The 15,351-nt window shown below is 46.6% G+C and overlaps 1 protein-coding gene across 5 annotated transcripts in view; it reads right to left on the bottom strand.

Moving 5' to 3' along the window:
- FEZ2 (fasciculation and elongation protein zeta 2) overlaps nt 1-8,091 on the bottom strand; it is an 80,643-nt gene extending 72,552 nt beyond the window's left edge. For all 5 annotated transcript variants that reach the window (XR_008522451.2, XM_024242038.3, XM_063713726.1 and 2 more), the window contains exons 1-2: nt 7,788-8,091; nt 194-302 (exon numbers count right to left, since the gene is read on the bottom strand). Coding sequence is in view for 4 of the 5 variants with exons in the window: in XM_024242038.3 (XP_024097806.1) it covers nt 194-302; nt 7,788-8,065 (387 nt within the window). In the remaining variant the exon portion in view is untranslated. The remainder of the gene's footprint in view (nt 1-193; nt 303-7,787) is intronic.
- Between the last annotated feature and the right edge of the window lie 7,260 nt (nt 8,092-15,351).

Raw genomic sequence — 15,351 nt, 5'->3', positions numbered from 1 at the left:
GAGAAGAACTGGAGGAATGTGCCAGCAAGGTGATGGCCCTAGAGCCAAGACAGCAAGACAGAGCCACCCCAACTGCTATAATTTCAGAAATGAGAGGCAGGTCAGTGAATCTGTGTTAAGCAGAAATGCTACTGTTTTAGTTCTATTATCAGCATCAGTTATTCAAACACTATTGGTTCAATTCCTAACTTACCCCTTTTTCTGAGAGGTTCAGAGTAAGCAAGTGCAAGGTCCTAGTATGCGATGACTTCCAGTCTACAGGCATCACATTCCCATAATTATCTGTCAGGGCATTCCAAATCCTTAAAAAGAAGAAAGCTACAATCAATGAAAATTAACATTCTGTATGTCTTTCTTAAACAAATATTCAGTGAAAGATGAGCAGCAAATGTCAAAGAAAACAGAGAAAAACAGAAAGCACATTGTTTCTCAGAAAAACATCAACAAAGTAGTCTCCTAAACAAAAACTAGGTGAAAAATCACATAACTGAGCTGACAAGAAGTCCTAAGGGAAGGTGAAGGCGTACAGAAAACTCCCAATAGGCAGTAGGCAACGCTTCCATTGTATTAGGTGCTAGGCACTGTTCTAAGCAATTTACGTGTATTAACTCATGTAATCTTCAAAAACAACATTAGAAGGGGGAACCATTATTGTCCTCATTTTACGGATGAAGAAACTGAAACACAGGGCGGGTAAGAAATGTTTCCAGGGTCACATGAGTAATAAATACAACTGTGCATTACACTTATTTTTCTTCTGTAACTTCAAACACATAGACCATTTCAAACAGTGAAAAATCTCTCTCAAACAAAAGGTTTGTTATCCTTTCTGGAGGAAGAATTCGCTCTCAATGTGAGAACAGGATTTAAGATCTAATCTGTAATAAAGAAGCTAAGCACTAAGGCAGATACAACGAAAAGGAGAAAGAGAGGGAGTTCACAATAAAGCGCACGGGCTCTATCCAATGCAGTTACCTGACCTTATTACCCAACAGCATTACGGGGAGGTAAGAGGGTCAAATGGAAAGGGCATTTGACTGAGACTAGGGAAACAAACTCTCATCTCCATCCTTCTTCAAACAACGAGTCATTGGCCAAGCCCCTTAACCTCCCTAGATATCCTCTGCCCTTCTATAAATGAGAGACCTGGACAAGAAGCAGACACTCCTTCCAGCTCCATTACTCTAAGCATTAATTCAAATGAGCTGTATTGAAGAGAGTCCCAAACCAGACCAGATAAGAACACCAAACTCAAATTTCATGACCAAAATTCAGGTTTCAATACCAAAGTAATAATCAGGACAAGAAAACATGATGTTTTATGAAAAACTAAAGTTCAGAGATACAAGTGACTTGAAATCTAATTGGGATACGTAAAGTCAAACACTAAACATACAAGCTAGCTAGAGGTATACACAAAGATGTCATGTAGAAAAAACACCCTAAAATGTTTATTAGGTATCTAATTGTGAATAAGCAATAGGCTTTCTTTCCAAGTGTGTAAGACACTAGGATACAAAAACAATCTTGGCTAGGGCACAAACATAAGAATGAATTTTTTTTTTAAGTTCCAGGGTACATGTGCAGGATGTGCAGGTTTGTTACACAGGCAAACATGTGCCATGGTGATCTGCTGCACCTATCAACCCATCACCTAGGTATTAAGCCCAAGAATGAAAATTTTAAAATACAGACATAACATAGTTAACAAATAGGGATTGGGGGCTAAAAAGAAGCAATAGGACTGCAACTGTTAAAAGCATAACATCCCAAATGATGTCTGGCTTTAAAATGCACATTACGGACGGGCCTGGTGGCTCATGCCTGTAATCCCAGCACTTTGGGAAGCCAAAGTGGGAGGATTGCTTGAAGCCAGGAGTTCAAGACCAAACTTGAACTTGGGCAACAAAAGAGAGGCCCACATCGCTACCAAAAAAAAAAAAAAATTTTAATTGGCCAGGCCTGTGGCATGTGCCACAGTCCCAGCTACTTTTGGAGGGTAAGGCAGGAGGACTGCTTAAGCCCAGGAGCTCAAGGCTGTAGTGAGCTATGATGGCACCACTGTACTCCAGCCTGGGTGACAGAGCAAGACCCTGTCTCTAAAAATATATAAATAAAATAAAAAATAAAATTAGCCTTAATAAAAATGTGACCCCAAAAAGCTCTAGAGAACTAACTCATCTACCCAGCAAAGCTCCCATATGCACAGTCCATTCCTATTCTCCTCTCTGTTGGAATATCTCCTCTAATGCCAGCGAAGCAGAATTAGAGGCAATGTCTGTGGACTGCTAAACTTGCTGGGTTTCTGGCTCACACTTTCCTGGATAAGAAATTTTCAAACACTGAATAACTGACTGTATAGTCCATTTTCATGCAGCTGATAAAGACATACCCAAGACTGGGAAGAAAAAGAGGTTTAATTGGACTTACAGTTCCACATGGCTGAGGAGGTCTCAGAATCATGGTGGAGGTGAAAGGCACTTCTTACATGGTGGCAGCAAGAGAAAATGAGGAAGATGCAAAAGCAGAAACCCCGATAAACCCATCAGATCTCCCGAGACTTATTCACTATCACGAAAAAAACTCAGGAAAGACCAGCCCCCATGATTCAATTACCTCCCCCGGTTCTCTCCCACAACATATGGGAATTCTGGAAGATACAATTCACGTTGAGATTTGAGTGAGGACACAGCCAAACCGTATCATTCTGCCCCTGGCCCCTCCAAATCTCATGTCCTCACATTTCAAAACCAGTTATGCCTTCCCAACAGTCCCCCAAAGTCTTAACTCATTTCAGCATTAACCCAAGTCTACAGGCAAAGTCTCATCTGAGACATGTCCCTTGCATCAATAAGCCTGTAAAATCAAAAGCAAGCTGGTTACTTCCTAGATACAACGCGGGTACAGGTATTGGGTAAATATGGCTGTTCCAAATGGGAGAAATTGGCCAAAACAAAGGGGTTACAGGGCCCATGCAAGTCCGAAATCCAGTGTGGCAGTCAAAATTTAAAGCTCCAAAATGATCTCCTTTGACTCCAGATCACGCTGATGCAAAAGGTAGGTTCCTATGGTCTTAAGCAACTCTGCCTCTGTAGCTTTGCATGGTATAGCCTCCTTCCCCGCTGCTTTCACAAGGTGGTGTTGAGTGTCTGTGGCTTTTCCAGGTGCACGGTACAAGCTGTAGGTGGATCTACCATTCTGAGGTCTGGAGGACAGTGGCCCTCTTCTCACAACTCCACTAGGCAGTGCCCCCGTAGGGACTCTGTGTGGGGGCTCCAACCCCACATTTCCCTTCCACACTTCCCTAGCACAGGTTCTCCATGAGGGCCCCGCCCCTGCAACAAACTTTTGCCTGGGCATCCAGGCATTTCCATACATCTTCTGAATCTAGGAGGAGGTTCCCAAACCTCAATTCTTGACTTCTGTGCACCTGCAGGCTCAACACCACATGGAAGCTGCCAAGGCTTGCGGCTTGCACCCTCTGAAGCCACAGACTGAGCTGTACTTTGGTTCCTTTCAGCCACAGCTGGAGCAGCTGGCACACAGGGCACCAAGTCCCTAGGCTGCACACAGCAGGCAGACCCTAGGCCCAGCTCACGAAACCACTTGTTCCTTTTTGGGCCTCCAGGCCTGTGATGGGAGGAGCTGCCATGAAGGTCTCTGACATGGCCTGGAGACATTTTCCCCATGGCTGTGGGGATTAACATTAGGCTCCTTGCTACTTATGCAAATTTCTGCAGCTAGCTTGAATTTCTCGCTAGAAAATGGGTTTTTTTTCCTGTCACATAGTCAGGCTGCAAATTTTCCAAACTTTTATGCTCTGCTTCCCTTATAAAACTGAATACCTTTAATAGCACCCAAGTTACCTCTTGAATGCTTTACTGCTTAGAAATTTTTTCTGCCAGATACCCTAACTCATCTCCCTCAAGTTCAAAGTTCCACAAATCTCTAGGGCAGGGGCAAAATGCCACCAGTTCTCTTTGCCAAAACATAACAAGGGTCATCTTTGCTCCAGTTCCCAACAACTTCCTCATCTCCATCTGAGACCACCTCAGCCTGGATTTTATTGTTCATATTGCTGTCAGCATTTTGGGAAAGCCATTCAACAAGTCTCTAGGAAGTTCCAAACTTTCCCACATTTTCCTGTCTTCTGAGCCCTTCAAACTATTCCAATCTCTACCTGTTCCCCAGTTTCAAAGTCATTTCCACATTTTCAGGTATCTTTTCAGCAACGCCCCACTCTACTCGTACCAATTTACTATATTAGGTTATTTTCATGCAGCTGATAAAGACATACCCGAGACTGGGAAGAAAACGAGGTTTAATTGGACTTACAGTTCCACATGGCTGGGGAGGCCTCAGAATCATGGCAGGAGGCAAAAGGCACTTCTTGCATGGCGGCAGCAAGGGAAAATGAGGAAGCAGCAAAAGCGGAAACCCCTGATAAGCCCATCAGATCTTGTAAGACTTATTCACTATCACGAGAATAGCATAGGAAAGACCAGCCCCCATGATTCAATTACCTCCCCCTGGATCCCTCCCACAACACGTGGGAATTCTGGGAGATACAATTCAAGTTGAGATTTGGGTGGGGACACAGCCAAACCATATCACTGACTATAGACCTAATCCTGGTCAGGAACTTAAGCAGGATACACTAGCAGGTGAAGACAGTCCAGAATTTGAGGAGTTTGCTTTGTCTGCTTATTTGCTCCTTCTTAAACAAGGCTAAAAGAAAAAGGCAAATGGGATGGAATACTTCACTTAGAAGTGCCTGTCAGTGAGTCTGATCTTCCAAAAAAATGAAAGCCAACTAATAGTCTCCACCAAGGTCAAAACAATGGTAGTTGGAAGGACACAGAGGCAACTCTAGTGAAAGATTTCTAGAATTCTGCAGTCAAGACATATGAACTGCCTTCATCTTTATCATAAAGTATTACAACCAGTCGTAAACAACAGTCAGGACAGCTCTTTTGCAAGGAGGTCAAAGTCCTGCCAACATCGAATCCTGCCGAATACTCTTATAAGTAAAACCTCAGTAGGTAAATACAATCCATATTTAACCAAAACAAAAGCTGAGGCTCAGAGAAGTTAAATAAAGTGCCAAGGGTGGGGGAGGGTTTTGGGGTGATTCAAGCACATTACATTTATGGTGTACTTTATTTCTATTATTACATTGTCATATATAATGAAATAATTACACAACTCACCATAATGTAGAATCAATGGGAGCCCTGAGCTTGTTTTCCTGCAACTAGATGGTCCTGTCTGGGGAAGAGGGGAGGCAGTCACAGATCGTCAAGCATTAGATTCTCATAAGGTGTCTGCAAACTAGAACTCTCACTTGTGCAGTTCACAATAGGGTTCACGCTCCTATGAGAATCTAATGCCGTGGCTGATCTGACAGGAGGTGGCTCAGGTGGTAATGCAAGCAATGGGGAGGAGCTGTAAATTCAGATGAAGCTTTGCTCACTCACTCAGCCACTCACCTCCTGTTGTGTGGCCCAGTTCCAGTACTGGTCTGTGGACCAGGGGTTGGGGACCCCTTGACCTAAAGCACAGCAATATCTGAGTAAAACAATTATCAATTATATCTAGTGAAAAGGGAACTGGAACAGACTATCAAGCAATGGTGAGTATGTTTTTGCAATATAAAAGGGACAATGCCAGTGATGACCAGCTCCCAACTCCCGAAAAAAAACAGAGATTTCATATGCATTCCCAAGTCAAGAGACATGCATTACCACTAACATATCATCTACTAAATACCATTAACAAGAGCAACAAAATATTTTTAAGCAAAGGCTAAAATAACCTACTCTCCTGACAGTCTAAGTGAAACAAAAACTCTTAACGATCTACGTACAATCCTCTAATTGATTTAAGTCAGCTACTCTTGAAAAACCCAAATACATAATAAATCTACACTGATTTTTAAATCCAGAATGTGTCCTGGGTTTAGTGATTCAGAGTATCTAAATCTACATATACATAAAATTATCTTCTCTTTGGGAACTGGCTTCCAAAAATGTCATCTTTTGCTACTGACTGCATGCATGTGTGTATAAAACCCAATTATAAATGTTTCCCTTCTCTACACCTGGGCAGAACACTGTACAGAGGAACCAATAAAAGATGGTCTCCAAACACAGGTGGGCCTGCACCACTGCTCAGCCATGTTTACAGGCCCCACTCTCAAAGCTGTCTTTTCAAGCTTCCTACCTTATTCCTGATAAATCTGTTTGTTTCACAAAGGAAAGGAGACAATCAGGCTGGAAACTCCTTTCTGTGCCCGTGACTCCTGTCCTGTCTCTCAAAAATTCTTCGCTAACCTCTAAGAGTCTCTCCATCCCATCAATGCTCTGAAAATCCATTCCTTCCCATGTCCTCATTTTTGAGACAAAGTCTCGCTCTGTCACCCAGGCTGGAGTGCAGTTGTGCGATGATGGCTCACTGCAACCTTCGCCTCCCGGACTCAAGCAATCCTGCCATCTCAGCCTCCTGAGCAGCTGGGTCCGTGGGACCACAGGCATGCGCCACCAGACTGCACTAATTTTAAAAATTTTTTTTGTTAAGACCAGGTTTCACGATATTGCCCAGTCTGGTCTCGAATTGCTGGAAGCAAGCCATCCTCCCACCACAGCCTCTCAAAGTGCTGGGATCACAGGTGTGAGCCACCGCGCCCAATCTTATTCCACTCATTTTACCTTCAGCCTCTCCGGAGGCTCCTCTCCCCCTATATACACAACATGCTCAAGTCCCTTTACTCTCACCATTCCTATTTACCACCTAATGGGGGTAGAACCATAGTACCTAATTACAACTCTTACTTAACCAAATTATAATTGCGGCTCAGGGTGATTTAAAAAGTGCCCTCAGGAACTCTGCGCCTCACCCCTCCCAGCTGTGATAAATCCCCGTGAACCTCCTATCATTGCTCTTAGGTGATTCTGTAATTATTAATATTACTTGTGTATGCCTTGGTCTCCCCACTAGACCATGCGATCGTTACCATCAGTAAGCAGGGCCCTTCGTTTTCGTCTCTGTGGCAGCTCACACTCTACCAGGGCTCTCGGGTGGGTACCAAAGATTCCTGTGCCCTAAATGCTGCCTCGCACGTTGGTACTTATGCACAGGCAATATACTCCACCTAGAACGTTAGACACTTTTCCCCCTGCCAGGCACACTCCCACTCATCAGTCAGATCTCGTTTGCACATTTCTCTATAAAGTCGTTCCTGACTCTCCCCAAGACACACGCTTTTAAGTCTCCCACATTTGGTACATATAACCATTGCAGCGCTAATTACATCCATACATATATTTGTTTACAAATCTATCTCCCATCCTACGTTGTGTCCTAAGTGGGAGGGACAGTGCCCAGTCGTTTTGGTGTTCCCTTTGCGAAGCAGCGCCTGGCACTCAGCAGGTGCTTAATAAATGCGACTTGAGTGAATGAATGGCGACACACGTGCCCCAGGAGGTGCCGTCTCTAACTACGGGCTCTGCATGGGCGATTCCCCTCTAATGCAAACGACGGTTTGGTCTGCAGGAAGGAGGGCGGGAGGGACCGAGGCGGAGGTTTTCAGGGCGCGTGGCTGCGGGGGGCAGGGGATTTAAATTGCCGGGCGAGCCGAGGCCGAGGGCCCGAGGAGGGAGGCGAGAGGGCGGGGACTCCCGCGTCCGGTCGGAAGGAGGGCGCGGGGAGGAGCTGCGGCCCGAGGGCCTGCCGGTCGGGCGAGGGGTAGGGGAGGCTCCCGCCCGCTCCTGGCCGGGGCCCGCACTCACTCGTCCCCCTGCAGGAGGCTGCGCTCCGTGATGGGCCGCACGGTTGCCCTCGGGGGCTCGGCGCCCGGATCCGAGGGGCGGAAGCACAGGCTCAGCTTCTCCTCCAAGCTGCAGGCCAGGGCCGGGAAACCGTCGGCGCCCCCACCCTCCCCGGCCCCCGCCCCCGCCCCCGCCCCCGCCCCGGGCTCGGGGCTCGCGTTACAGTTCTCCTGGTCCAGGAGGCTCCGGGCCGGCTCCTGGAACTCATAGAAATCCTGCCAGTCCCCGTCCGCCGCCATCGCCGCCCGGAGCAGTCGCGTGCCCCGCCCCGGCCGGCCCAGCCCGGCCCCGCCCCGACCCGAAGCCCCGCCCCCGCCCGCTATCGGGCGGACAGATCCCAGGCTGTCCCAGCCCTGGGTCTCCCGGTTGCCTGAGTCTTCCTGGAGTTGAACGCGGTGCTACTAGAAAGCCAAGACCTTAACTGCCTTGAGTGACTTCCTATATTCTCTATCATTTAGGAATAACTTCCCTCTTAGCTTCCCTTATTAGAAACTTGGCCTGAACGTGGCTAAAATAAAGGACTTCTTTAAACTTACGACCTAATATCAGATTAAGCCCCGAAAGTCGTTTTCCCCAAGGTAACCTGCTCCTTTCCTAACTTGCCAACCAGAATAACAGCCAGAGTCAATGGGAAATGTTTAAGTGGTACCGAAGTTCATTCCTGAAATATTTTAGCTCTCACGTGCAAAGCACCTGCTAGATCCTGCAGAACATACAAAGATAATTATGCCAGTTAACATTTGCAAAGCACTTACAGCAATGCATAATAGTAGATACCCTATGTGTATGTTATAACTAATACATGGGTGCCCCATACACAGGGCTTACAATGTCGGAGTGATAACAGTAATAAATTGTTTAGACCTCATAAAAAGTAAGTGTGATTGGGCGGTTCAGTTTTGCAAGATGAAAAGAGTTATGGAGATGGATGGTAGTGATGGTTCCACGACAGTGTTAATGTGCTGAATGCCACTGATCTATACACTTGGAGATGGTTAAGATGGTAATTTTATGTTTATTTTACTACAATACAAAAAAATTGGAGTAGGCCGGGCGCAGTGGCTCACGCCTATAATCCCAGCACTTTGGCAGGCCAAGGTGGACGGATCGCTTGAGGTCAGGAGTTCGAGACCAACCCGGCCAACATGGTAAAACCCCGTCTCTACTAAAAATACAAAATCTAGCTGTCAGGCCTCTGAGCCCAAGCCAAGCCATCACATCCCCTGTGACTTGCACATATACACCCAGATGGCCTGAAGTAACTGAAGATCCACAAAAGAAGTAAAAATAGCCTTAAATGATGACATTCCACCATTGTGATTTGTTCCTGCCCCACCCTAACTGATCAATGTACTTTGTAATCTCCCCCACCCTTAAGAAAGTTCTTTGTAATTCTCCCCACCCTTGAGAATGTACTTTGTGAGATCCACCCCTGCCTGCAAAACATTGCTCTTAACTTCACCGCCTAACCCAAAACCTATAAGAACTAATGATAATCCATCTCCCTTCACTGACTCTCTTTTCGGACTCAGCCCACCAGCACCCAGCCATGTTGGGTGTGAGCCCAGCCATGTTGGGTGTGAGCCCAGCCATGTTGCTCACACAAAGCCTGTTTGGTGGTCTCTTCACACAGACGTGCATGAAATTTGGTGCCATGACTCGGATCGGGGGACCTCCCTTGGGAGATCAATCCCTTTTCCTCCTGCTCTTTGCTCCGTGAGAAAGATCCACCTACGACCTCAGGTCCTCAGACCGACCAGCCCAAGAAACATCTCACCAATTTCAAATCCATTAAGTGGCCTCTTTACTCTCTTCTCCAGCTTCCATCACTATCCCTCAACCTCTTTCTCCTTTCAATCTTAGCACCACACTTCAATCTCTCCCTTCTCTTAATTTCAATTCCTTTCATTTTCTGGTAGAGACAAAGGAGACATATTTTATCCATGGACCCAAAACTCTAGCGCCGGTCACAGACTGGGAAGGCAGCCTTCCCTTGGTGTTTAATCATTGCAGGGACACCTCTCTGATTATTCACCCACGTTTCAAAGGTGTCAGACCACGCAAGGATGCCTGCCTTGGTCCTTCACCCTTAGAGGCAAGTCCCGCTTTTCTGAGGAAGCAGCAAGTACCCCAACCCCTTATCTCCTTGTCTCTACCCCTTCTCTGCTTTTCTGCAGAAGGGGCAAGTACCCCATCCCCTTCTCTCCTGGTCTCTACCCCTTCTCTGCTTTTCTGTGGAAGGGGCAAGTACCCCAACCCCTTCTCTCCTTGTCTCTGCCCCTTCTCTGATTTTCTGGGGCAGGGGCAAGTACCCCTCAACCCCTTCTCCTTCACCCTTAGCAGCAAGTCTCGCTTTTCTGGGGGAGGGGCAAGTACCCCTCAACCCCTTCTCCTTCACCCTTAGTGGCAAGTCCCGCTTTTCTAGGGGGCAAGAACCCCCAATCCCTTATTTCTGCACCCCAACCTCTTATCTCTGTGCCCCAATCCCTTATTTCCGTGCCCCAACCTCCCTTCCTGCTTTTCTGGAGGGTAAGAACCCCCAAACCCCTTCCCTCCGTGTCTCTATGCTCTCTTTTCTCTGGGTTTGCCTCCTTCACTATGGGCAACCTTCCACCCTCCATTCCTCCTTCTTCTCCCTTAGCCTGTGTCCTCAAGAACTTAAAACCTCTTCAACTCACACCTGACCTAAAACCTAAATGCCTTATTTTCTTCTGCAACACCGCTTGGCCCCAATGCAAACTTGACAATGGCTCTAAATGGCCAGAAAATGGCACTTTCGATTTCTCCATCCTACAAGACCTAAATAATTTTTGTAGAAAAATGGGCAAATGGTCTGAGGTGCCTTACGTCCAGGCATTTTTGACACTTCGTTCCCTCCCTAGCCTCTGTTCCCAATGCGATTCCTCCCAGATCCTCCTTCTTTCCCTCCCGCCTGTCCCCTCAGTCCCAACCCCAAGCATCGTTGAGTCTTTCCAGTCTTCCTTTTCTACAGACCCATCTGACCTTTCCCCTCCTCCCCAGGCTGCTCGTCGCCAGGCCGAGCTAAGTCCCAATTCTTCCTCAGCCTCCACTCCTCCACCCTATAATCCTTCTATCACCTCCCCTCCTCACACCTGGTCCGGCTTACAGTTTAGTTCCACAACTAGCTCTTCCCCACCTGCCCAGCAATTTACTCTTAAAAAGGTGGCTAGAGCTAAAGAGCTAAAGGCATAGTCAAGGTTAATGCTCCTTTTTCTTTATCCCAAATCAGATAGCATTTAGGCTGTTTTTCACCAAATATAAAAATCCAGCCCAGTTTATGGCTCGTTTGGCAGCAACCCTGAGATGCTTTACAGCCCTATACCCTAAAAGGTCAAAAGTCCGTCTTATTCTCAATACACATTTTATTACCCAATCTGCTCCCGACATTAAATAAAACTCCAAAAATTAGAATCTGGCCCTCAAACCCCACAACAGGACTTAATTAACCTCACCTTCAAGGTGTACAATAATAGAAAAATGTTGCAATTCCTTGCCTCCACTGTGAGACAAACCCCAGCCACAGCTTCAGCACACAAGAACTTCCAAACGCCTAAACCACAGTGGCCAGGCGTTCCTCCAGAACCTCCTCCCCCAGGAGCTTGCTACAAGTGACAAAAATCTGGCCACAAGCCAAGGAATGCCCACAGCCCGGGATTCCTCCTAAGCCATGTCCCATCTATGCGGGACCCCACTGAAAAATCGGACTGTTCAACTCACCTGGTAGCCACTTCCAGAGCCCCTGGAACTCTGGCCCAAGGCTGACTCCTTCCCAGATCTCAGCTTAGCGGCTGAAGACTGACGCTGCCCGATAGCCTTGGAAGCCCCGTAGACCATCACGGATGCCGAGCTTTGGGTAACTCTCACAGTGGAGGGTAAGTCCATCCCCTTCTTAATCAATATGGAGGCTACCCACTCCACATTTCAAGGACCTATTTCAAGGGCCTGTTTCCCTTGCCTCCATAACTGTTGTGGGTATTGGGCCAGGCTTCTAAACCTCTTAAAACTCCCCAACTCTGGTGCCAACTTGGACAACACTCTTTTATGCACTGTTTTTTAGTTATCCCCACCTGCCCAGTTCCCTTATTAGGTCGAGATATTTTAACCAAATTATCTGCTTCCCTGACTATTCCTGGACTACAGCTGCATCTCATGGCCGCCCTTCTTCCCAATCCAAAGCCTCCTTCGCGTCTTCCTCTCATATCCCCCCACCTTAACCCACAAGTATGGAACATCTCTACTCCTACCCTGGCAACTGATCACATGCCCATTACCATCCCATTAAAAACTAATCACCCTTACCTCGCTCAATGCCAATATCCCATCCCACAGCACACTTTGAAAGGATTAAAGCCTGTTATCACTCGCCTGCTACAGCATGGGCTTCTAAAACCTATAAACTCTCCTTACCATTCCCCCATTTTACCTGTCCTGAAATCAGACAAGGCTTACAAGTTAGTTCAGAATCTGTGCCTTATCAACCAAATTGTTTTGCCTATCCACCCCGTGGTGCCAAACCCATATACTCTCCTATCCTTGATACCATATACTCTCCTATCCTCAATAGCTCCCTCTACTACCCATTATTCTATTCTGGATCTCAAACATGCTTTCTTTACTATTTCTTTGCACCCTTCATCCCAGCCTCTCTTTGCCTTCACTTAGACTGACCTTGACACCCGTTAGGCTCAGCAAATTACCTGGGCTGTATTGCCTCAAGGCTTCACAGACAGCACCCATTACTTCAGTCAATCCCAAATTTCATCCTCATCTGTTACCTATCTCGGCATAATTCTCGTAAAAACACACGTTCTCTCCCTGCTGATCACGTCCGATTAATCTCCCAAACCTCAATCCCTTACTAAAGAACAACTCCTTTCCTTCCTAGGCATGGTTAATGCAGTCAGAATTCTTACACAAGAGCCAGGACCACACCGTGTAGCCTTTCTGTCCAAACAACTTGACCTCACTGTTTTAGCCTAGCCCTCACGTCTGCGTGCAGTGGCTGCCACTGCTTTAATACTGTTAGAGGCCCTATCACAAACTATGCTTAAGTCACTCTCTACATTTCTCATAACTTCCAAAATCTATTTTCTTCCTCATACCTGACGCATATACTTTCTGCTCCCCGGCTCCTTCAGCTGTACTCACTCTTTGTTAAGTCCCACAATTACCATTGTTCCTGGCCCGGACTTCAATCTGGCCTCCCACATTATTCCTGATACCACACCTGACCCCCATGACTGTATCTCTCTGATCCACCTGATATTCACCCCATTTCCCCATATTTCCTTCTTTCCTGTTCCTCACCCTGATCACGCTTGATTTATTGATGGCAGTTCCACCAGGCCTAATCGCCACACACCAGCAAAGGCAGGCTCTGCTATAGTACAAGCCACTAGCCCGCCTCTCAGAACCTCTCATTTCCTTTCCATCGTGGAAATCTATCCTCAAGGAAATTATTTCTCAGTGTTCCATCTGCTATTCTACTACTCCTCAGGGATTATTCAGGCCCCCTCCCTTCCCTACACATCAAGCTCGAGGATTTGCCCCCACCCAGGACTGGCAAATTAGCTTTACTCAACATGTCCCGAGTCAGGAAACTAAAATACCTCTTAGTCTAAATAGACAGTTTCACTGAATAAGTAAAGGCCTTTCCTACAGGGTCTGAGAAGGCCACCACAGTCATTTCTTCCCTTCTGTCAGACATAATTCCTCAGTTTAGCCTTCCCACCTCTATACAGTCTGATAACAGACTAGCCTTCATTAGTCAAATCAGCCAAGCAGTTTTTCAGGCTCTTAGTATTCAGTGAAACCTTTATATCCCTTATGGTCCTCCGTCTTCAAGAAAAGTAGAACGGACTAAAGGTCTTTTAAAAACACACCTCACCAAGCTCAGCCACCAACTTAAAAAGGACTGGACAATACTTTTACCACTTTCGCTTCTCAGAATTCAGGTCTGTCCTCAGAATGCTACAAGGTACAGCCCATTTGAGCTCCTGTATGGACGCTCCTTTGTATTAGGCCCCAGTCTCATTCGACACCAGACCAACTTAGACTGTACCCCAAAAAAACTTGTCATCCCTACTATCTTTTGTCTAGTCATACTCCTATTCACCGTTCTCAACTACTCATACATGCCCTGCTCTTGTTTACACTGCCGGTTTACACTGTTTCTTCAAGCCATCACAGCTGATATCTCCTGGTGCTATTCCCAAACTGCCACTCTAAACTCTTGAAGTAAATAAATAATCTTTGCTGGCAGGACTATGCTGAATCTCCTTAGGCACTCTCTAATCAGATGTCCTAGGTCCTCCCAATTCTTAGACCTTTTATACCTGTTTTTCTCCTTCTCCTATTCCATTTAGTTTCTCAATTCATCCAAAACCGTATCCAGGCCATCACCAATCATTCTATACGACACATGTTTCTTCTTACATCCCCACAATATCACCACTTACCACAAGACCTCCCTTCAGCTTAATCTCTCCCACTGTAGGTTCCCATGCTGCCCCTAATCCCGCTTGAAGCAGCCCTGAGAAACATCGCCCATTCTCTCTCCATACCACCCCCCAAAAATTTTTGCCGCCCCAACACTTTAACACTATTTTGTTTTATTTTTCTTATTAATATAAGAAGGCAGGAATGTCAGGCCTCTGAGCCCAAGCCAAACCATCACATCCCCTGTGACTTGCACGTATACACCCAGATGGCCTGAAGTAACTGAAGATCCACAAAAGAAGTAAAAATAGCCTTAAATGATGACATTCCACCATTGTGATTTGTTCCTGCCCCACCCTAACTGATCAATGTACTTTGTAATCTCCCCCACCCTTAGGAAAGTTCTTTGTAATTCTCCCCACCCTTGAGAATGTATTTTTTGAGATCCACCCCTGCCAGCAAAACATTGCTCTTAACTTTACCGCCTAACATAAAACCTATAAGAACTAATGATAATCCATCTCCCTTCACTGACTCTCTTTTCGGACTCAGCCCACCAGCACCCAGGTGAAATAAACAGCCATGTTGCTCACACAAAGCCTGTTTGGTGGTCTCTTCACACGGACGCGCATGAAACTAGCCAAACATGATGGCACACGCCTATAATCTCAGCTACTCGGGAGGCTGAGGCAGGAGAATCCCTTGAACCTGGAAGGCAGAGGTTGCAGTGAGCCAAGATTGCGCCATTGTACCCCAGCCTGGGCAACAGAGCTAGGCTCAGTCCAAAAACAATTTTTTTTTTTTTTTTTTGAGACGGTGTCTTGCTGTGTCACCCAGGCTGGAGCGCAGTGGCGCGATCTCGGCTCACTGCAACCTCCGCTTCCCAGGTTCACGCCATTCTCCTGCCTCAGCCTCCCAAGTAGCTGAGACTACAGGCGCCCGCCACCACGCCCGGCTAATTTTTTGTATTTTTACTGGAGATGGGGTTTCACCATGTTAGCAGGATGGTCTCGATCTCCTGACCTCGTGATCCGCCTGCCTCGGCCTCCCAAAGTGCTGGGATTAT

The sequence above is a fragment of the Pongo abelii genome, chromosome 12, assembly GCF_028885655.2.
Source record: "Pongo abelii isolate AG06213 chromosome 12, NHGRI_mPonAbe1-v2.0_pri, whole genome shotgun sequence".
Classification (NCBI taxonomy): Eukaryota; Metazoa; Chordata; class Mammalia; order Primates; family Hominidae; genus Pongo; species Pongo abelii.
This window is presented reverse-complemented; position numbering and strand designations above follow the sequence as displayed.